Source organism: Phyllopteryx taeniolatus, chromosome 21, assembly GCF_024500385.1.
Source record: "Phyllopteryx taeniolatus isolate TA_2022b chromosome 21, UOR_Ptae_1.2, whole genome shotgun sequence".
NCBI lineage: Eukaryota > Metazoa > Chordata > Actinopteri > Syngnathiformes > Syngnathidae > Phyllopteryx > Phyllopteryx taeniolatus.
In genome coordinates, this window is record NC_084522.1 from 5,430,724 (window position 1) to 5,450,755 (window position 20,032).

Consider the following 20,032-nt stretch of genomic DNA (forward strand, 5'->3'; position numbering starts at 1 on the left):
CTCCTCTCACTGCCGCAGCTTGAAGTCAGTCTGGTAACTCCGGTTAGATTAGACGAGAGCAACAATGCTCGCACGATCAATGCCGCCTCATTGACCGGGCTCTCCGCCTGGCACGCAGGCAGCCCCCCCTATTCAGGAAGATTTAAACCTTTAATCTTCCCTGTTCAGGGTGGTGATCCCGCAGACGCAATAGAAAGTTTTGAGGAACAAATTACAACGCGTACGCCTGCACTGAGATATTCCCCCCGGTTCCAGCATCAGACACTCACTTTCAGTCGTTCACTAGGCTAAAGTGGTTTTTGCGACAGATGGATTTGGCAGGGGATAGATTCTTCTTAAGCCTCCGTCCATCTGACATAGTGAATATAAATGTGCTGGTTGATGTGACTTGAATTCGGCAGGCAGGAATTGGTGCAAATGCTAAAGATGATACCTCTTACACACTAGAATATTCCTCCGTCGACTAGTTCCTGTTTTAAGATGTCTTCCAAATGCAGGAAATCAACAGATGTCTTTCCCAATTTTCGGAGATAGAGGGTCGGCGATCTCGTTAAGCCACTCGGGCTGTCGTTGATGATGTCAATGACCTGTAGTGACGCTGTCGCATTTATTTCTGCCTGTCTTCATTTCCCAGGGTCGAGCAGGCTCCATCTGTGTTGTCGGCCCCAAGGGACAGAAGGTCGGCGTGCATTAAATCCGAGCTACCTTTCTATCAACCTGTGTGTCACATCTCCACTGTCGCATCACTATTAAATAGATGTCCGTTGAACTTTTTTCAGGGGACCTCAGGTTCGGTGGGTCCTGAAGGCTTGGCCGGTGAGCCGGGAATGCCCGGACCTCCAGGCCCGCCCGGAGTTGGAAAGCCAGGTCCAGCTGTGAGTAAATGAAGTCAATCCAGTAATCGGCTCGTGTCATTTTACTAATTTTTTTGAGATGGTGAATTGAGCCTCAACATAGTTGAAGAAAATAATTGTGCTCTTCTCCTTGAGGGCCCCCCTGGTCACCCTGGTGGTGCAAAAGGAGACACGGTAGGTTTAGAATTACAACATTAGAACATTATTCTATTTCAACATTTTTTTCCAGACTTAATTGTTTTAATGCATAATGCTTTGTTCTAACAGGGTGACCCCGGACCTCAAGGGGACGATGGATTACCTGGAGATCCAGTGAGATATCTATTTTTTAAAGATATCCAGTAATGTACAAAAGTATTAGGAGCTATTAGATTAGTTGTATGTGCTCTATACGCCTGTTCAACTCTTAGGGGCCAAGAGGACCAGCTGGGCATAAAGGAGAAAAGGTATTACAGCCAGTCTTGAACCACTTTATCTTCAATGTGTGTGATTTGGCTTCACTATTTACTGTGTTTGACTTTCCTTTTCAGGGAGACGCATGCGAAGTTTGCCCCACACTGCCCGTCGATTTCGGCAACATGGTGGCTTTGCAAGGTATGAGGGCCCCCAAAGGAGAGCCCGGTTTACCAGGAGTTGGACAGAGAGGACCACCTGTAAGTTGAATATACACTATGAATCACAACTTTCTGATACGTTGAACAGCCTTTCTGGACTTTTTATCAGACATATTCTGAACAACGTTTTTACAGCGTACTGTACGCATTGCATTTTCCTCCCAATTTGTGCAGAAAGATATTGGCCTTGGGGTGGTACCTGTCCTTGTAACTTACCCAAAGTATTGGAGAAGCTCGAATGAAAGCAGTTTCTCATTCTGCTCATTTAGTATCTTTTCAAATGGAATGGGAAATGATATACAAGTGTGGGAATATGAAAATTCTCTGCAACACTTTTCTGTATTGCAAGTATCTGTCACCTGGAGTCTGTTATTGAAGGTGTACAAAGGTTGGAGCAGCAGAGAGCGACAAAGTGGGATACGACCTCACTCACTGATAACCTTTGACAAATAAACCATCTTTCTTACTATCTCTATATTCACCAGGGACTTCAAGGTGTGGATGGAAAGAGCGGACAGAAGGTATATTGTTGTTACTTCTTCATTTACTGCTCACGTCTCTTGCATATTCCGTGCAAGTGCTGCATAAACACACTCATCTGCATCCTAACACATTCAGATATGCACGGGCTTTTGCAGAGGGCCCTCGCCGAAAGCAGATGGAAACGGCAATGCGTTTCCTTTGAGTGCTCTCACACATGGCCGACTTGCTAGATCTATGCCCACATGTGCACGAAGCCCACCCAAGCACTTTGTCATGCTCACATTTCCCACATCTGCCTAATTACACTGACCCGTATGCTTCCGAAGCCGTGTCGAAACACGACATCTCGAAGCAATCGTTTTGATCAGGGGAAAACTGGGATTATAAATTATATTTTGATTTTTTTTTTTTTTAATATAGGGAGAAGCAGGATCAAATGGTGTGAAAGGAGAAAAGGTCAGTGTACTGTGTCAGATTATAAACAACAGTTTGACACTTATTCAAAGAAATCTATTTTGTTTGTTCATGTTGTTCAGGGTGAGGCCTGTTCTGCATGTCCCACCTTGGGCGAGTTCCCCCCAAACCTGGTCCCCGCTGTTGGGACTCAAACTCTGCAAGTGAAGGGCCAAAAAGGAGAACCAGGCATTGGAATTCAAGGAGAACAAGTAGGTCTATCCGTACAGTTCATTAATAATGACTCTTGCTTGTTTATAGAACTTTCCAGAAAAGAAAGCAAAGAGATATGGTAGCATGAAATTGATTGGGTAATTGTGTTTCTTTGACTTTATGTGCATTTTTGTTTTTGTTTACATCAGTGGTTTTCCTTGCATGAGGGAGCCACGATAAGGACCTTCATTAAAATGATGCATTGTTTCACTTTTTCTCCCCCATAGGGAGGTGCTGGAAATGTAGGACCACCTGGCCCAAGAGGAGAGAAGGTAAGTAACATAAATAAGAAACAGGACTCAGAGGAGGTGACCTCAATAGCAGGCTATACTTAAGATTTGTATAAAGGGAATTAATTCAGCTGTTTTTTTAAATGGGTCTTTTAATGAACTGCAGGACCAATATAATCACGGCGGCACGCAAATTTTCAGTCTAGACTGTTATAGGAATTTGAGTTAGTGGGGAGCCTTTTGGTGAAAATCATAGATAGCGATGCGGTAAATGCATTTGACACGGTTGCCTCCGAGGTGCATCTGAGGATGATCCATGAATTACCAATTCAAAAGACACATCCCTTTTTATTAATTAGAATTTTTTTTCTTCTGCTTGTCTGCAGGGGAATGCAGGGAGAAGAGGAGCTGATGGTAAGCCGGTGAGTTTAGATTAAGCTCTTTGAAACCGAATGTTCTGAGTCACATCATGATCCTGTCAAATCATGAAAAGATTATCATCCACTGCCCCCCAAAAAACACAGGGAAAACTTGGTGCAAAAGGATCTGCTGGCAAAAATGGAGAAAATGGTGAGAAGGTAAGAAAACTATCAAACTGCCTGGATAAACATATACCCAGCTATTTTAGATAACAAATGTTTTTGGTAAAAACTGATAGTGACACAGTCTTTTGTGTTGTTTCTATATTTACAGGGAGATATTGGACTGCCTGGTCTCAGTCTTCCCGGCCAGAAAGGGGAGCCGGTAAGAGAAGACGTGTACTCACTCTTTGTTTGCTTCAGCATGATTGTTATGCGACCTGACCTTCTTTATCCTCTGCCCTTTTCAAGGGCCAGTGTGGTGTGTGCCAACCATACGAGGTCGGCAGCGGACCTACCAGCATCAAAATACCCGAGGGAACAAGAGGCAACCCAGGTGAACCCGGCCCTCCGGGTGCGCCTGGACGTCCCGGGCTTGGGGCAGATGGCAAACAGGTGCTGATATGAACTACTAAGCTAAATCCAAATAGATTGCAACGAGAGATTTTCAGAGTGTGTCCAGGTGCATGTTCACATCACTGTGTTCCCCCCACACACAGGGCCCCTCAGGTGCTGCTGGAGAGAAAGGAGATAAGGTAAGATTCTGTACCCAAGTCCCATCAACAACTTCACACAACATTACGCAGACCTTGTCTCAGTCGAAAAGCAAAAAAGGAAAATACATAAATGAAACCGCATCATAAAGCATCAGACTTTAAATATCCCATGTAGGCCTAAGTTGGTAGCTAGACCGCCTGTAACTGATCAGATGTGATTAAGGCTGTTTGCAGAAACAGTAATGTGCTTGATTTGCATGTACAATGTATCTTTGCATCCGCAAACAATACGTTCATGATGTGTTTGTGTGTGTGTTTGTGTGTGGGCGTGTGTGCGTTATCAGGGTAACCAAGGTGACAAAGGCGATACTGGAGACGATGGTGCTCCTGGAGTCCCAGGACTGGCTGGAGAGCCTGGACAAGATGGACGAGTGGGCTTCAAGGGAGAGAAGGTGTGTATCAATCTGCCATTAGATGCATGTCTTTAGATATGTGCAGTGTAAAATACTTTGATACTGTTAGAAACTAACACTAACAGGTGATGAGTGATAGTCTTAATAGGTTTGTGGATCCAACTTTGGTTTGATGTGTTTTGCCAGGGTGATGCTTGTACCAGCTGTTTATCTCTGGACACTGCGGTGGGCGATGGTGTGGCTGTGCCCGGGCCAAAAGGAGAAAGAGGAGAGCCTGGCGCTCCAGGAGTGGGGAAGACAGGCAAAAATGTGAGACATGCACATTTTTTAGCTGTTACTCGCGAGCTGGGTCTTGGCCTAGAGAATAGCTCAATGATGAGATCGTATATCTCCTTTTTTATTTAGGGTAAACCAGGCTTAGCAGGTGTACAAGGGCCCCCTGGTCTCAAAGGGAGCAAGGTATGAGTGTCCATTTATTGGTTGTTGTTGTTATAATATAGTTGTTGTGATCTTTAAAAGCATTTAAAGGATGATGTTGCTGCGCTCCTCGTAGGGAGAACCCGGACTTGCAGGACTCGGCCTCCCAGGTGCACAGGTAAGGCAGATTTATTTGCGTTGCGATATAAACAAATCTAGCACTTTAAATCAAGTTCTGTCTGCAGCTCATGTTGGTCACACACAGCTTCTTGCATTTCTACTGATATTTAATGAACACCAAATTCCTCTGTGATATCTATGTTTACATTTTTCATGTCCGCCATATAATCTTGCTCTAGTATATCTAGGGCAGGTTAATAAAATATATTCATTGCTTATTTGACCAGTGAGTCAGCTTAATGTAATGGAGAGAAATCACTCTTTGACCAGTGCTTTTCTCAATGTACCTCAAAGGGTATCGAGGGACCAAGAGGACTTTCGGGTATTGTTGTAAGTTTGAGTCAAATTGCAAAAGTTGTACTTTTTGATATTTTGTAGTTAAGTCTAAAATTAATGTTTTGTTCAGGGACCTCCTGGATCTAGAGGAACACCTGGCCCCGCAGGTCCTGCTGGGGAAAAGGTAAACTTTTCATATTTTGTAATAGTCTCTGCAAAAGGCTGCCATCCCTGATATATTCTGTTTGCAGATGTAAAATATACATACAACAAAATATGTTCTTACATTAACAGGGCCTGATTGGAGATGCTGGACCTCCAGGACCTCAAGGGCCAATGGGCTTCGGCGTAACTGGGCCACCAGTATGACATAATTTGCAAAACCGTTCATTTGAACTGCATATGAACGTATTGTCGCCAACCTTTTTTCCTTTTCACCCACAGGGTAGAGACGGCGCTCCCGGCTTGCCCGGCTCTCCAGGAGCGGATGGCAGACCTGTGAGTTGTCTTGTTAATTTATCGTCTAAAACTTTTGGTCGTTTTTGTACATCGACAATGTAAAAATTATGTTTAAAGATGCAAAATCCCATAATCTAATTTGAATAGTTGTCTTCTTGTGTTAGTGTCTGTCAAGAGTGTCACTTTTGATGAGCTTATTTTAGGATTGCCCTTGATTGTAGACAACATTGATAACCAAGGATAACTGCCTCTACCTAGCACAGAGGCATTGTCTTCTGCCATCTCATCCACGGTGCCCTGATTTGTGCTCAGCTCACGGCCCTGAGCTGTCTTCTTCATTAACAAACGAGTGTGTGCGTGTGCTGTGTATGTGTGTGTATACTCTTGCAGGGGCTTGATGGAGCTAAGGGGGACAAGGTAAGTCTACCATTTTGTTTGGATGAAATGATCTCTGAGGGGTTAGAATATGAGATGGTGGAACAGATGGTAATAACACACATCCACACATACACGCACGTGCACACACACCGGCTATGGGGCATAGATAGAGAAGCAGCAGAGGTGACAAGTGTATTGTGGCTGGTAAACAAGAGTAGTTTTAGGGCACTTTTGTCAGCAGTTGCCTCAAACTATCGCTTACCATATTCATCCGATTTCTGAACCAAAGGTGCATGCGGGGGTGAGTGAGATGAGAGAATAGGAGATCTCTTCTACTTTCAAGAGTTATCTGGGTGTCATTTGCATGATAGGAGCTGTTGAAAAAAAGTTTGAATGAAGGATAGTTATTTAAGTCAACCACACTCAGAAGAAATGAGTAAAATATGTTGAGTTAATTCGTGTACTTGATGTATAGTGAATACATGCAGGAGTGTGGGGGGGAGTTGAACCTGCTTTGCATCGCGCATTTTCTCATTCGTGCACTCACAGTATGCTTGCACAGCACAGTTAGGGGTGACAATTTCATCTACTGCAACTCTTGGAGTTAATGGAGTGTTAACAATATTCAGAGCGTTTAATCAACGAGTCACCTAATGCATAAAATTTCAGGATTAAGAAAGAAATACAGAATTGTCACTCTTGTATAGTTAATAGAATGAAGGCTATACTTCAGTTTAACATATTTTGTATATTGCCATTTCTATATTTTTAGGGCGACCCTGGCGAGTGTAACTGCATAACGCCAATGCAGTCAGGTGCAGGCGGACCTGTGAGTATAGACAAACGCATTATTTGAATTGATTATACAGAATTGCTACCCAACATCTGCCGTGTTTGTTGTGTTTCACTTCTCACTTTGTGATTGCGTTCCATTCTGCTTGTGGAAGTGTTTGATTTTGGTGCCTCTCTCCTTCCAGGGTGCTCCCGGGGCTATAATAGGCACGTGGCAGCCTGGGCCTCAGGTCTGATCTGCGTGCCAATAGTCTTCATTGTTTTTTACTTGGAATGTCCAACGTCATGTTTTGTTTACATAATGTTATGTGTTGCAGGGACCCCCAGGACCACCAGGCCCGCCAGGCCCACCAGGGTCTCATGGTGTCAATGGACTGCAAGGACCTCAAGTAAGAGACATGGGGATGTGGTGGTGGGGCATTCTTTCTTAAATTCAATTCAGAGTTAGATCTATTCCTCTGAATTGAAGTTCGAGCTACTTACAGTTGAAGCTTTCAGCTTGCTTGGTTGGGTGCTCTTAAATGAGGATTTTGACATGCTTAGAAAATTGAGGGTGAATAAAATGCATGCTGGAAATACTTCACTAAATTGTAGGTATGAAACCCAAATCATCAGGATTAAACAAAAAAAATGCACTAATGCTTCATGCTTTCATGCAATTTGACTGCAACTGAGCCAACTATGGGGAATGTCAGTCAAGACAAACTGTTATTTGAAGGTCTTCTGTTAGATATTAGCAGTAATTTCATTTTTTGATTTATTTTGAAAATCCCTTCAAATAAAGTTTAACTGTGGTGTGTTCCAAGAGTCAAAGGTGTAAAGAAAGATATAAGATGTGATGGTAGTGGAATGGAAACGTTCATCACTAACTTAAGTCTTTTTTTCCAAAAATAGTTGTGAAATTGAACTATATCATACGAATTTCATTATTTACATATCTACTGTAGGGCTGTGTGGTCTGTTTAAGACCCCAAACCCATACAAGAAGGAAGAGGTTTAACCAGTTTTTGCTCTTCGCCCTTTGACTCTAACTTGACGTCTGGTGGAGAAGGGAGTGGTTATCCCCTTGATAGGCAACAAATCAGTTCAACCTCAGTTCCTTCTTTCAGGGTATCCCTGGAAAGGACGGGATACCAGGAAAACCGGGTTTGCCTGGATACGTTGTAAGTAAAATTAGAGAGAAAAGGAATTGAGGTGGCACTCTTCTACGTACTGTACACGAAATACCCAAGAGCAGTAATTCTATGGCCGTATCTTTAAAAGAGAAGACCCTGTCACGCAAGATTTTAGTATGTCATAGTAGTGAGATAGTTGTGTATTTTGAGTTAACCGCTATTATCTATCAAACTTTTTTTTCTTGTGTTTGATGTTTTGGTATATTTAACTATTAAGGAAACAAGTTTGAAAGTTTGAAAAGGTCAGTTTGACCTACGTCGGTAAACACATCATCAAATATTCTCTCCCACGCTTTTAAAAGTATTTAAAGCTTCACCACTTCTGTGTGATTCAAATGTTAATTTGCTTTGTTTTTTGAAATGTTACATGCTGGTAAATCAAGTTTGTCTTTTTCTGTCTTCATGCTAACTTTTTTTTTTACATTTATTTTAAGAAACGAGCAGTGCCTGGACATAAGGCAAATAAGCAATTAACCCACAATGCAATGTTACTAGTGTTAAAATTAATAACTATTCATTAATTACTAATTCAAAAGCCCAAAACAAACTAATTTAGCACAAGCTGTTTTGCTTTAAACTGAAGGTGTTTTTTTTTGTGAAAGATAAATATATATATATATTTTTTTTAATTAACAGCAAGACTACTTTTGAGGACAATTTACTTTAAAAATGCCTGTTCAGGCAAATGCCATGAGGTGGATTATTTTTAGTTTCTCAACCTAACGTCAAATGATTAGTACAATGCATATACTCAATATAAAAACATGAACCCTGCACCAAAAAGTGAATGAACCTCATACAACAATATAATGGTAAGTTTTTGTGGTGTTTTATGCAATGAAGTTCGAAAAAGAAAACTCATTGAAAATAATTTTTTGCAGAAGTCTGACTTGCAGCTATTGCCTCAAGATGCTTCTAACGAAGATGGTGATGTGAGTTTTGTTTTTGTTTTTTTAGCCCTTTTGTGTTCAAGAGAATAATGTTCTTTTCTCCATATTTTTTTTTTTTAATGTTTTTGTTGTTGCTATAACGCAGAAAGCCTGTGTTGGAGACTGTTCCCAAGGGATGCCAGGAGTGCCAGGTATGGCTGGTGCCAAAGGAGAAAAGGGGGACCAGGGCAAACCTGGGGTAACCGCCTTGGATAACTGTGACAGCGTAAGAAAGATAATATTCTAGCTTATCCTTCAAATCATTAACATATCATTGTTATTTTATTTTTACAAATGCTCTGCTTTTGCACTAATGGTGGGTTAACAATAACATATTGCACTTTTTTCTTGGATGCTTGCAGTGTTTGGAGAAACTACAGGCAACAGAACCAAGGGTCAGACCATAGACACAAAGACAATTTTGCGCAGATTTCTTGGTATTCATTTCTTTATTGGGCACTGTAGGATCCCTGCAGCTGCACAGGATCACCTGGAGTTCCAGGGGTGCCTGGGTCACAGGGAATACGCGGTGAACCTGTGAGTATGCATTTGCTATCAAACTGTGTGTTTTTTTTTTTTTTAACTTTCAAAAACATTATTTCTTTCCTCATTTTTACTACAGGGCATCCCAGGAGACAGAGGACATGCTGGGCTTCCAGGAAACATGGTGAAGATGTACCCAAACATATTGTACATGTCCATTTGGACAGCACAGATTTAACTCACTAAAGTTTATTTAAAAGTTGATTTTTAATGTTACAGTACTTTGTAGTTAATGTGTTATATTTATCAGTGACCAAATGAACTGAAAAGATTGTGTTTGCCATTTTCCATCAGTACACACTGTCACATACTGGACTTTGAAAAAAGCATGGCCAACAAACGCAGAAATGTTTCGAATATTTATGCATTAAAGATATATTTTGCATTATAAATTGTAAACATGATGACTTTTTGTTTATTACCTTGTCGCCATTTGTTCACAGGGGCCTCCAGGTTTCCCAGGTCCTCCAGGCCCATCTGGCTCATCTGTAAGATTCATTCCCATCCAAATTTATTTTTATCAGATTTTTATTTAACTTTCTTTCGAGACAGTCTATTTGGGTCTATTCACTCATAATTATTATTGGATCTGTTGGATATTCTTTAAAAGTACATACAGTACATAATCTTAGCCAAAACATCCCTTTTACATGAAGCACTCCTTGATTATACCATCAGTCCTTCTGCCTATCAGTGTGGCTTTTTAATGGAAGTTGATTAAGATGAAGGACTTATTCGGTTGCTGCTTGAATCTTCCTGATGAGGGTGAGGCACCCTTCTCTCCTCATGCAGATGTATGATTTTTTTGGAACTTTAAGAAGCTTGATGAAGGAGCCGTGTGGGTGGAAGTCATTTGTGGTGTAGTAGCACTTTACATCAGGTGCGAGCTTGTGTGTTGCAGTTTGTGCGACAAGGATAAAAGCACCACCTGAATTGATTACCCATCACCATTGTCGTGAAGATTGCTCACGATGGCCAGCTGCCAATTAGTCTTCCTCTTCGACGATCAGTTAGTAATCACTGTAACTTACGACCATCCGTAATCACATTGTGATGGAAGTAATTATCTTTAAAATCTTTTTTTAATAGGCACGTTTGTTTTCCTTTAAAAGTTGCAACTCCTATCATCAAAAACAGCTAAAACGACACATAGTTTAGAATTACTCAGTATGCGTCTCAGTCAATGCCCAGCAATAAAAGCAAATGTGTTTTTTTCCCAAGTGATGGAAATGTGTTTTAGCAACTGATTTGTTGTAAACCAACCTAGCACACTATGTTCCACCTCAGATGATGATAGCACACAGCTAAAGCGGACATGAAATAAAAGCAGCTCCAAAGGGAGACATCATATTCCAGTTTTATGCTTCCTGTTTTTGATTTTCCCTCTTCCAAAACATCATAGTTTCCCTCCGCATCCTTAGGGTCAGCAAGGCGAGCAAGGGGCAGCTGGACTAGCTGGAGTCAAGGGTGAACAGGAAAGTATCAATGTCTTGAAATGATATCACGGAGAAGCAAAATTGTGATTTCCGGATCTTTACCTCAGGGCCCTCCAGGGACACCAGGCTATCCTGGATCCATGGGGCCTCCTGGACTACCGGTAAGACCTAGTTGTAAAACAAACGATGGCATTGACTTATCTGGCTGCTTGGATGGATACATAGGTGTTTAAACGCTCATATGTGACCCCAGAATTGATTAACTCCTCTCCTTTATTTTTTTATTTCTCAGGGATTGAAAGCTGAACGTGGGAGCCCAGGGACGAGTGGTCAGAAAGGAGAATCGGTACAGCACAACAGTGATGACGTTTTAATATACACAATGTGTCTGCGGCGAGTGTTTCACATTTCTCTTCCTTTATAGGGTCCTTCTGGTCTCCCTGGGTATCAAGGACAGACGGGCGCACCAGTTAGTGTTTTACTATGCAATTGTTTAGAACTTGATTCTGTTTTAGAATTTTATATCTTTTTGAAAAATGCATCAAAGTCGACTCCTTTTTTATAGGGAGGTAAAGGAGATACAGGACCAGCAGGACCTGTTGGACCAAAAGGGGATCAGGTAGGCGAGGCCAGCATACAGTATACAAAACTGAATTCAAACTATTTTCCTAAAAGAAAAAGTGCGATAATTTGATTTTTGAAGGGCTTTCAAGGACAACCCGGATTCCCTGGAACACCAGTAAGAGTTTTGCTTTGTTTCTTTACAATAAAAGTTCTCCTTTTCTTACTTTCTGTGTAACTATTAAATAATTCATGTATATTCAGGGCCCACCCGGCCTTGCTGGCAAAACTGGAAGGGAAGGACCCCAAGGGCTCAAGGGTGAAAAGGTTAGCATATTATATATATATATTTATATATCATACCAATATTTGAATTGATTGTGTACTTTTTCTCTCTTTCACAGGGCAACAATGGCGCCCAAGGTTCTCAAGGACAAACTGGGCCTCCAGGCTCTCCAGGTTCCCCAGGGCTGATGGTAGAAACAATATCAATAACTTTACATAGTGTAGATTTCAGCCATTCTATTCCATTGTGAGATGTCAGCTGCTTTTATTTGCAATCAAAGGGACCTCCCGGCATTGAGGGAATTGATGGAAAAGATGGGAAACCGGGGCTTCGGGTAAGTTATGTGCGCACTTTATAGACATAAGTAGAAAACAAGATTATGGAAGAAAATATGAAGCTACTGTCCTATTTGCAGCTCCTCTGGGAATGCTTTCTTCAACATTTTGCATTGCTGACATTGGTTGTTTGACTGTGTATTTTCTTGCCAGGGAGAGATGGGCCCACCAGGACCAGCCGGCCCACGAGGAATCCCAGTGAGTAACACCTGTAGACATCTGCATCATCTAATTAAAATAAATAAATAAATGTTTTTACACTCAAATAGATCTCACATTGATCAAATTATCAGCTTGATTGTCATCAAGACTCAAATGCGGTCTGGATTTTAGATCAAAAGCTGAAAAATGAAAATATTCCAAAAATAAGAAAAAATAAAAATAAAAAGTGATATTAGCATGGTTAAATAGTTAAGAGTCTGCCTCGCTCACTGATATTGTATTATTCTGATTCTAAATTGAGGCATGCAAAAATTTTGTAAAAAGATCTGCAATTGACAATTAAATTGTATCAATAACCCATTAGCCAACAATTGGAGTGTATTTTCATGAAAAAGGTATCAAAATTAGGTATGCAAACGGCGTGCATAATTACAAAAAAAATGATGGAAACAAGAGTTTATGTAAAAAAATAATAGAGAATGTTGGTTAAAAGTAGAATTAAACACAATAAAAAGAAAAACTTTATGCCAAGCAAAAGGAAATTTTTTTTTTGATAAGTGCAGCACACATTGTTCAATTTCCTGCTAGCTAAAAACAAATGAAGCATATTGAGTTGTTGTGTACTAAATTAAAATAAAGGACGCTCTGATGATTAGTGCAATGTTTACAATTAGGGTGGAATGGCACACAATATAATTCTTGTTAAAATGAAAAGTGCTTCAGAGATATTTGTAACTTGCTCGTTTTGTTAAAGACATACCATTCATACATTTATATAATATTACGCATAGAGGAGCTCTCACTTTTAAAGGTAAACATTTTCCAAGCAAGCCCTTCGACTTCATTGACAGACACATGAAATGTTTTGGGGCTTGCATTTAAATGTGTTTCTTTGCAAAATCAGCTAATCTTGTTTGTGGCGTAGTCAATGTTTTATCCCCAAATATCTCCCAGCCTTATGAGATTTCCATCAGCCTCAGCTGCAAGGTGTTTTACATGTTTTATTAGCAATCGAACGCATGCAAACACATTTGAGATTATCATTATGTGGACCATAACCTGTCAAGCATACAGTATGCATGTTAATAGTTGGCGTGTATGACCATTACATGAATACTAACATTAATGCTTCTGCCAATTTGTGATTAGCCTAACTCTTTTTACTATATTTTCCCTGACAGTTACTTATAGATAGTTGCCATAGTACCTGTGCAAGACAATAAAGATTATAGCCTTCTGCATTTGTAGGTGTTTTAATTGTTGACTTTTAACAGGATTTTCTAAGATCGACGAGTCACATGCTTGAGTTATATTTCCATGGATTATTAATTAAGCCTCACAGCTAAAATGCTGTGCGAAATCTGCATGTTCTCCTCATGCTTGCGTGGGTTCTCTCCGGGTACTCCGGCTTCCTCCCACATTCCAAAAACTTGCATGTTAAGTTCATGGGAGACTCGGTGTGAATGTGTACCCATGCCTTTCACCCAAATAGTGGCAGCACACAATTTTATTCTTTTTTTTTTAAAACACCAAATCCATGATGTACGTAGGTGGCATCCAAGGTCATATTGGTATAGTCACCAAGCCGTACCTACAGTACCCAATGTAAGGAAACACATTTAAATGTGTTATAGTGCACTTCTACAACACTACAAACTACAACCACAATGGTAAACTGACCCATAGGTAATAAAGTATAATCAATACCTATCCGACAGTGTCAGTCGAATGTGAGTTTTATTTTTTTTGCGGAGGCATAATTTTTTTTTATGCAGCTCTTGTATTGAATCTCATTTTGCAGGGGTCCGTGTGTAAGTGTTTGGATCAATTTTTCCTCCTGACTAATCTGAAATTGTCTGGCTAAAACAGTGTAGGTGGCTCCACAACCTCATTTGAACCTTGCAGCAGCATTTAGATTTTATGATCTCAAGCGCTCAAGTTGTGTGAAGTTTGCATGTTCTCCCCGTGCCTGCGTGGGTTTTCCCCGGGCACTCCGGTTTCCTCCCACATCCCAAAAACATGCGTGGTAGATTGAAGACACTAAATTGCCCGTATTGTGTAAATGTGAGTGCGAATAGTTGTTTGTTTCTATGTGCCCTGCGATTGGCTGGCGACCGGTTCAGGGTGGACCCTGCCTCCTGCCCGAAGATAGCTGGGATAGGCTCCAGCACTCCCGCGACCCTAGTGTGTATAAGCGGCTCAGAAAATGGATGCATGGATGGATATTATTTAACTGCCACAAATATGTGATTTTATTTTATTTTTTAAAAATACTGTATCAATCGTGTCCTCGCTGACATCTCTCCTTAGGGATTCAAAGGGAAAACCGGGCACACTGGCTTTCCAGGACCGAAGGTTGGTTGGTATTTTATTATTTTACCCATCTTTTTTTTCCCTCACACTGGTAATAATAAAAAATAATGTCAGGATTATAAAGTGATGTTTTGATTACTAACGCAGTGAAATCACTCAATCTATGATTTAATTTGTGTCCAAGGCTTTATCACCTGAGTGCTGACTTCCACTCATATTATGCTTTTTATTACCCTCATTTACTTCCAGGGTGAAGTTGGACCTTCAGGTCCACCTGGACCAACAGGTAGACCAGGACATGAGGTGAGCGTTTCAATCTACTTGAAAGAGAAAATCAATTATCTGTGCAGACAAAGCCGATAGTAATGACTGTGATCTCAATCTGTAACCTTTTCAGGGTGATCCCGGAACACCAGGAGCTCAGGGACGACCTGGACCATCTGGCCACATTGTAGGCCCATTTGCTATTTTGTGACTTTTTTTTTTGTTTTTGATTTTTTTTTACTCCAAATGCTTGTGGTGCTGCTAATACACTGTTTGATTTTATCCAACAGGGTTCACCAGGTCCAGCTGGACCCCCAGGACCTCCCGGTCCATCAGTAGTGGTGAGATTTTCTGGAACTTGTTATCATGATGACCTGGATGACTTGATTCAATTAACTGAATGTTTGTGTTTGTGAGAGGTCGAGTGAAAGGACATGTGGCAAAATATAATTGAAACACTCCTTAGGAATTAGTATTCACTCTGTCTTTTTGCAGGGTATAAAGGGAGATAAAGGTCAGAATGGAGAGAGAGGTCTCTCAGGAATGCCCGGGACTCCAGGGCCACCTGGTCACCCAGGATTAATGGTCAGTTACTGTTCAGCAGCTTTTGTGGAAATCCATGTATATACAAATATGACGTATAATATTTTTTTCCTGCTTTGTTTCTTGTCCTTTAGGGAGAGCCGGGCAATGATGGTTCTGCTGGTAAAGATGTGAGTTATGACCAGCGTTGCAGTTCTTATGTTATGTTCTTCTGTAGCTATATCATATATATATATATATATATATATATATATTTTTTTTTTTTGTCAGGGTTTGGCAGGCCTTCCTGGTGAGAACGGAAAGCCAGGTCAAAAGGTAAGCAAGTCCTCTCCATCACCTCAGCAGAACAACTCCAAATCCACGACGACACTCCTTTATTTATTTACCTATTTGTTGGACTGCTTATAGTTGTACTGGAGCTCAGGCCAATGTGCTGCACTGCTGAACATGCTTTCTCTCAGCATTTCTGCCCACTCTGCACCCATGCTACTGTACGTAGCAGTACTGCACTTTAACTCTCAGATCCTCCCACTGAAACCATCTTCACTCCTGACCTAAGTTTACCCTTCTTCGCACTGGCAGTCGGCCACCTACATCCAACAACCTCTTCCGACGCGTGATTCCAGTCTGTACGTAAGGTGATATAGCTATTCTCTGCCTCTGGGATAATGCTATTAAGCAAGAGAGGAGATGCTAGATGAGGCTATTTGTCAAGCTGACAGGACGCCATTGTCAGGGTTTTAGCTGCACAGAGGAGAAAGACAAGAACGTACTCCTCAATTCTTCTCCACACACTCTATTTCAAGAGACGCTTGTCTTTCTGTGACACGTAAACATTGGTTGTCCATTATGGGCAGCTTTGCCGGCGATAAATCACTATCACTAATGTGGCAAGTCTGTTTTTCAGTGTTTTTATGCAATCGGAGTGAAGGGTCCAGCTGAGGGGAAATTGATATGGTCGTAGCCAAATGCTTGTTTTCTTTTCTTCCAAATGACATCCAAACAGTTTGTGTTCACTGACTGACTAAATCTTTTTTTTTTTTTTTTTTTTTTTTTTTTTTTTTTAGCTGTTCCTACAAATACGGGAGTGGACAACATTAGAGGGACACATTTAATCGCTATCTATCACTCTCTCCAAGGGTGAGCCAGGGGCTACCGGCGAAAAAGGCGCTCAAGGGGAGAGAGGCAGACCAGGGCCCCCTGGTGGTGGCTTGGGATATCACTCCAAGGATGCGCAGCCAATGATTGGCCCAGTTGGGCCCAGAGGGGAGCGGGGAAGCCCTGGCTCAGCCGGTCCCCCCGGACTACATGGTACTCCAGGGTCACCAGGAAATGATGTTAGTTACGGTTCCCTCTAACCTGCTTCAAGTATTAGAATAATTCCATATTTTTTGACCAAATCTCTCCATCATCTCGCAGGCTGTAGTCAATTATGATGAAATCAAGAACTTCATCCGTCAGCAGGTCATCAAGATTTTTGATGGTGAGGAAAGAGCAATCCCTGATACGCTAGCATTCCATGCAAACTAACAAGAGTTATTCAAGATACAAGGCATCGCTCTGATGATTATTTTTTTTTTGCTTGGACTTGAAAATAAAAATTTGGGATACAAGCTAGATGTCCGCAGCAAACTCAACTAAATTTGCTTCACAACAAGCAGCAGTTTTGAAGATGGAAGAAGGCTTCAAGCTCTTTATTTCCCCTCCCAGTTGGAGGTTACTGTTAACTAAACATAAAACAAAGAATTACACGTCGTGTATTTAAAACAACCACACAACTTTAACTTTGACCGTTAGCTTAATGCTAATGCACAATGCAAAACGCCATAGGCTAACGTGTGGCATCGATAGTCAAACGGTAAAGCAACATATGCAGGCAAACAATAAAACAATCTTGACAGGCATGTGTTCTTTATCCTCTGTGATAAACAACCAATGTTAGTGCATCTTACAGAGTAAGCAGAGACAAATGTCTACATGTGTGTTATAATTCCATCTCATCTCCCCAGAGAGAATGGCCTACTACATGTCTCGTATGCAGATGCCTGTAGAAATGGTGTCATCTCCTGGTCGGCCCGGGACCCCGGGGAAAGACGGCATTCCCGGTAATCCCGGAGCCCCCGGCGCCCCCGGCATCCCGGGACAGATCGGTCGACTAGGTCGGCCCGGACCCCAAGGCCCAGCTGGTGAGAGGAGCTGACGACAACCAACTTGAGTGTCATTGGTTGTTTGAAAAGTTCATGTGCTTAGAATAATGTCATTCTTTTTAGGACCACGAGGACCCGCTGGTGCAAAGGGAGATAAGGGCGTAGGCGAGATGGGAGATGCAGGACCACCAGGAGCGCCAGGTAATGTATAGAATGTGTCCACATACAGCACGGAGAAAATGTGACAAGTTGCTGCTGTTGGTACTCAAATCTTCAACAATAGCGTGTTACTTCTTCACAGAACTGGAAATAGCACCTGACACTTAGTATGTTAATGCTACAAATGTTTTAAAGCGTTTGTGCTGTCACTGATTAAAAATTACCAGCGTGATTAGGCTAGTCATCATTCTCAAACTGTTATGATTACCATAATTAAGTCAGAAATCAACATCTGGGCTACTTCACAACTTCACAGAGCATTGGCTCCACTTACAAACAACCATTTGTAATCACTTGTGTTTTCTTATCAATTTGTGTCATTTTGTTTAGAATATGTATTCAGTGCTAAATGAATTGAACCTTTTAGGGTATATTAATAACTTTCAATAATGTTTACCTAATCCTGATCCAGATTATCTCAAATATGTTTTGTTTCGCTTATTTGTTTAATGTATATCACGCTTTTGATTTTTCAGGTATCCCAGGTTCCCCAGGCTATGGTAAGATGGGACCCCCAGGTCCCGTTGGCCAGCAGGGAGTTCCTGGAATCCCGGGTCCGCCCGGAACGGCTGGTTCAAAGGGAAACGATGGCCGGTGTAACCCGTCGGACTGCATGAGCCATCAAGTAGAATATAGCCCCAAGGGCCCGTCTGTCAAGGGCCCCTGGTAAATGAGCGGAGGGCACGTAGGAGAGCGGTAGGGCAATCAAAAAGGACAAAAAGTTGGCAACTCTGACCACAATATTAAATATGGGAACTTCCTTTATTCCTTTAAGCAGCCACTCTGATTTGTTTGTGTAGTGCGCTGCATAAATCCTCATGATTCTTCCCCCGCGCCAAGACATAAGCAGTGTATTTTTATTGCACCATTTTTTCCCCTATAAATTCCACTTCCTTCCGATATTGTTCTTTGTTGTTCTTTTGCCTTCTCTTTGCAATGTTTCACTCCGGAAAACATGCCACCGGGAGGTGAAAAGATCCACAGTGTTTTTTATTTTTCAATTTTCTTTATCAAGTTTAGAAAGCAACAACACGTACTGTAGCACTTTGCTTGCACCTCTTATATATATTTTTTTCTCAAAATAACAGTGCCTCCCATTCCTTTAAAATGGCTTCAATGCTTGTGGTGTTATCCATAGTTGAATTCGGTTTGTTAGAGAATGAATGCATATAGACCCTTTTTGAGGGGTTTACTGTTTTGTAAATATTTATATTTATATATACTGTAGCAGCTTTTTATACATTTTGAAACATTTGATGAGCTACATATTACCATAACTAATAAAATACTGTATGCTAAACATGCATAAAGCATGTCCGGCTATTTGAAGTGGAGAATTGAGTTCATGATTCAAAAGAATGCTCACGTTGTTCGCATTTAAGAAAGATGCTTTTATGCAGACATGGCCGTCTGGAATATTTGCAGCCTTCCATCTTAAATTGAAGCAAATAGCTTTGAATTCACAACTTTTTAAAAATGCCATTCTCCTGCTTGGGGTCCATTATTAAGCTTTAAATTATACCACTTACTGTTAACAGTAGCCAAACCTTGAAAAACTGAACTGTGGTCATTCTTTCTCGAATAGAAACAGAATGAAACTGTGTTTTAAATGGTCGTACAATGTCACTGTACAATATCACTCCATACAATCTTGCTATGTATATGTTGTTTAAGGTCATTGTTATGCAACACGTTTCTTTGATATGTTGTTTTATAAAGCATTTGAGAGAAACAAAAAATTGCAAAGCAAGGGGTGGTGTTTTTCATTGCAGTATATTTGTGCAACTGGTGTGTCCAAGTGTATAAATTACAGTATATACAGTATATACGTGCACTGATGTTGAAACTTGCCAAACGATTGTTGACAAATTCCAACCAACTGAAGCTTGCGTTCACTATAAGTTGACTGAATTGATATAAATAATCATAGGGGAACAACATTTTTACATCATAATAAAGAACATGGGATTTTATAAAAGGTTCCTTTTTATTGGTTTGGAAGTTTTTACAGTTGATTATGTTAAGAACAATAAATAACTTCTGTTAATGAAAATAAATCATTAATCTGCTGAGACCCTGTGAAATGTTGACAGTATACAGGAAGCACATTCAGACACCATAACGAATGCATTCGGAAATAAGAATTAGTTCTGTCGGATATTTTATTAATTTCTGGATTCTTTGTTGGTGCATATCGTAACCCATTCCTTTTTCTCTACATAATAATCAACACACATTTACAAAGATTTACAGCACTGCATTGTGGGAGATGGGAGTGCCCA

General features: G+C 40.9%; 1 protein-coding gene across 5 annotated transcripts in view; it reads left to right on the forward strand.

Moving 5' to 3' along the window:
• Positions 1–19,496, forward strand: part of col16a1 (collagen, type XVI, alpha 1) — a 51,366-nt gene extending 31,870 nt beyond the window's left edge. For 3 of the 5 annotated variants that reach the window (XM_061760581.1, XM_061760579.1, XM_061760580.1), the window contains exons 15-70: positions 635–679; positions 780–875; positions 990–1,028; positions 1,122–1,166; positions 1,265–1,300; positions 1,385–1,507; positions 1,954–1,989; positions 2,372–2,407; positions 2,488–2,616; positions 2,845–2,889; positions 3,234–3,269; positions 3,372–3,425; positions 3,541–3,591; positions 3,678–3,821; positions 3,926–3,961; positions 4,267–4,374; positions 4,522–4,644; positions 4,741–4,794; positions 4,889–4,930; positions 5,227–5,262; positions 5,339–5,392; positions 5,503–5,571; positions 5,653–5,706; positions 6,058–6,084; positions 6,818–6,874; positions 7,023–7,067; positions 7,155–7,226; positions 7,947–8,000; positions 8,894–8,944; positions 9,048–9,167; positions 9,304–9,336; positions 9,407–9,478; positions 9,564–9,608; positions 9,928–9,972; positions 10,906–10,956; positions 11,025–11,081; positions 11,213–11,266; positions 11,345–11,389; positions 11,486–11,539; positions 11,624–11,659; positions 11,746–11,808; positions 11,886–11,957; positions 12,048–12,101; positions 12,256–12,300; positions 14,575–14,619; positions 14,827–14,880; positions 14,975–15,028; positions 15,132–15,182; positions 15,337–15,426; positions 15,519–15,554; positions 15,655–15,699; positions 16,524–16,721; positions 16,804–16,867; positions 17,394–17,570; positions 17,655–17,732; positions 18,227–19,496. In XM_061760581.1, coding sequence (XP_061616565.1) covers positions 635–679; positions 780–875; positions 990–1,028; positions 1,122–1,166; positions 1,265–1,300; positions 1,385–1,507; positions 1,954–1,989; positions 2,372–2,407; positions 2,488–2,616; positions 2,845–2,889; positions 3,234–3,269; positions 3,372–3,425; positions 3,541–3,591; positions 3,678–3,821; positions 3,926–3,961; positions 4,267–4,374; positions 4,522–4,644; positions 4,741–4,794; positions 4,889–4,930; positions 5,227–5,262; positions 5,339–5,392; positions 5,503–5,571; positions 5,653–5,706; positions 6,058–6,084; positions 6,818–6,874; positions 7,023–7,067; positions 7,155–7,226; positions 7,947–8,000; positions 8,894–8,944; positions 9,048–9,167; positions 9,304–9,336; positions 9,407–9,478; positions 9,564–9,608; positions 9,928–9,972; positions 10,906–10,956; positions 11,025–11,081; positions 11,213–11,266; positions 11,345–11,389; positions 11,486–11,539; positions 11,624–11,659; positions 11,746–11,808; positions 11,886–11,957; positions 12,048–12,101; positions 12,256–12,300; positions 14,575–14,619; positions 14,827–14,880; positions 14,975–15,028; positions 15,132–15,182; positions 15,337–15,426; positions 15,519–15,554; positions 15,655–15,699; positions 16,524–16,721; positions 16,804–16,867; positions 17,394–17,570; positions 17,655–17,732; positions 18,227–18,420 — 3,729 coding nt within the window. In that variant the 3' untranslated portion in view covers positions 18,421–19,496. Of the gene's footprint in view, positions 1–634; positions 680–779; positions 876–989; positions 1,029–1,121; positions 1,167–1,264; positions 1,301–1,384; positions 1,508–1,953; positions 1,990–2,371; positions 2,408–2,487; positions 2,617–2,844; positions 2,890–3,233; positions 3,270–3,371; positions 3,426–3,540; positions 3,592–3,677; positions 3,822–3,925; positions 3,962–4,266; positions 4,375–4,521; positions 4,645–4,740; positions 4,795–4,888; positions 4,931–5,226; positions 5,263–5,338; positions 5,393–5,502; positions 5,572–5,652; positions 5,707–6,057; positions 6,085–6,817; positions 6,875–7,022; positions 7,068–7,154; positions 7,227–7,946; positions 8,001–8,893; positions 8,945–9,047; positions 9,168–9,303; positions 9,337–9,406; positions 9,479–9,563; positions 9,609–9,927; positions 9,973–10,905; positions 10,957–11,024; positions 11,082–11,212; positions 11,267–11,344; positions 11,390–11,485; positions 11,540–11,623; positions 11,660–11,745; positions 11,809–11,885; positions 11,958–12,047; positions 12,102–12,255; positions 12,301–14,574; positions 14,620–14,826; positions 14,881–14,974; positions 15,029–15,131; positions 15,183–15,336; positions 15,427–15,518; positions 15,555–15,654; positions 15,700–15,792; positions 16,023–16,523; positions 16,722–16,803; positions 16,868–17,393; positions 17,571–17,654; positions 17,733–18,226 lie in introns of those variants that run through there. The other 2 variants (XM_061760582.1, XR_009786162.1) reach the window with 2 other exon arrangements.
• The last annotated feature ends 536 nt before the right edge of the window (positions 19,497–20,032 follow it).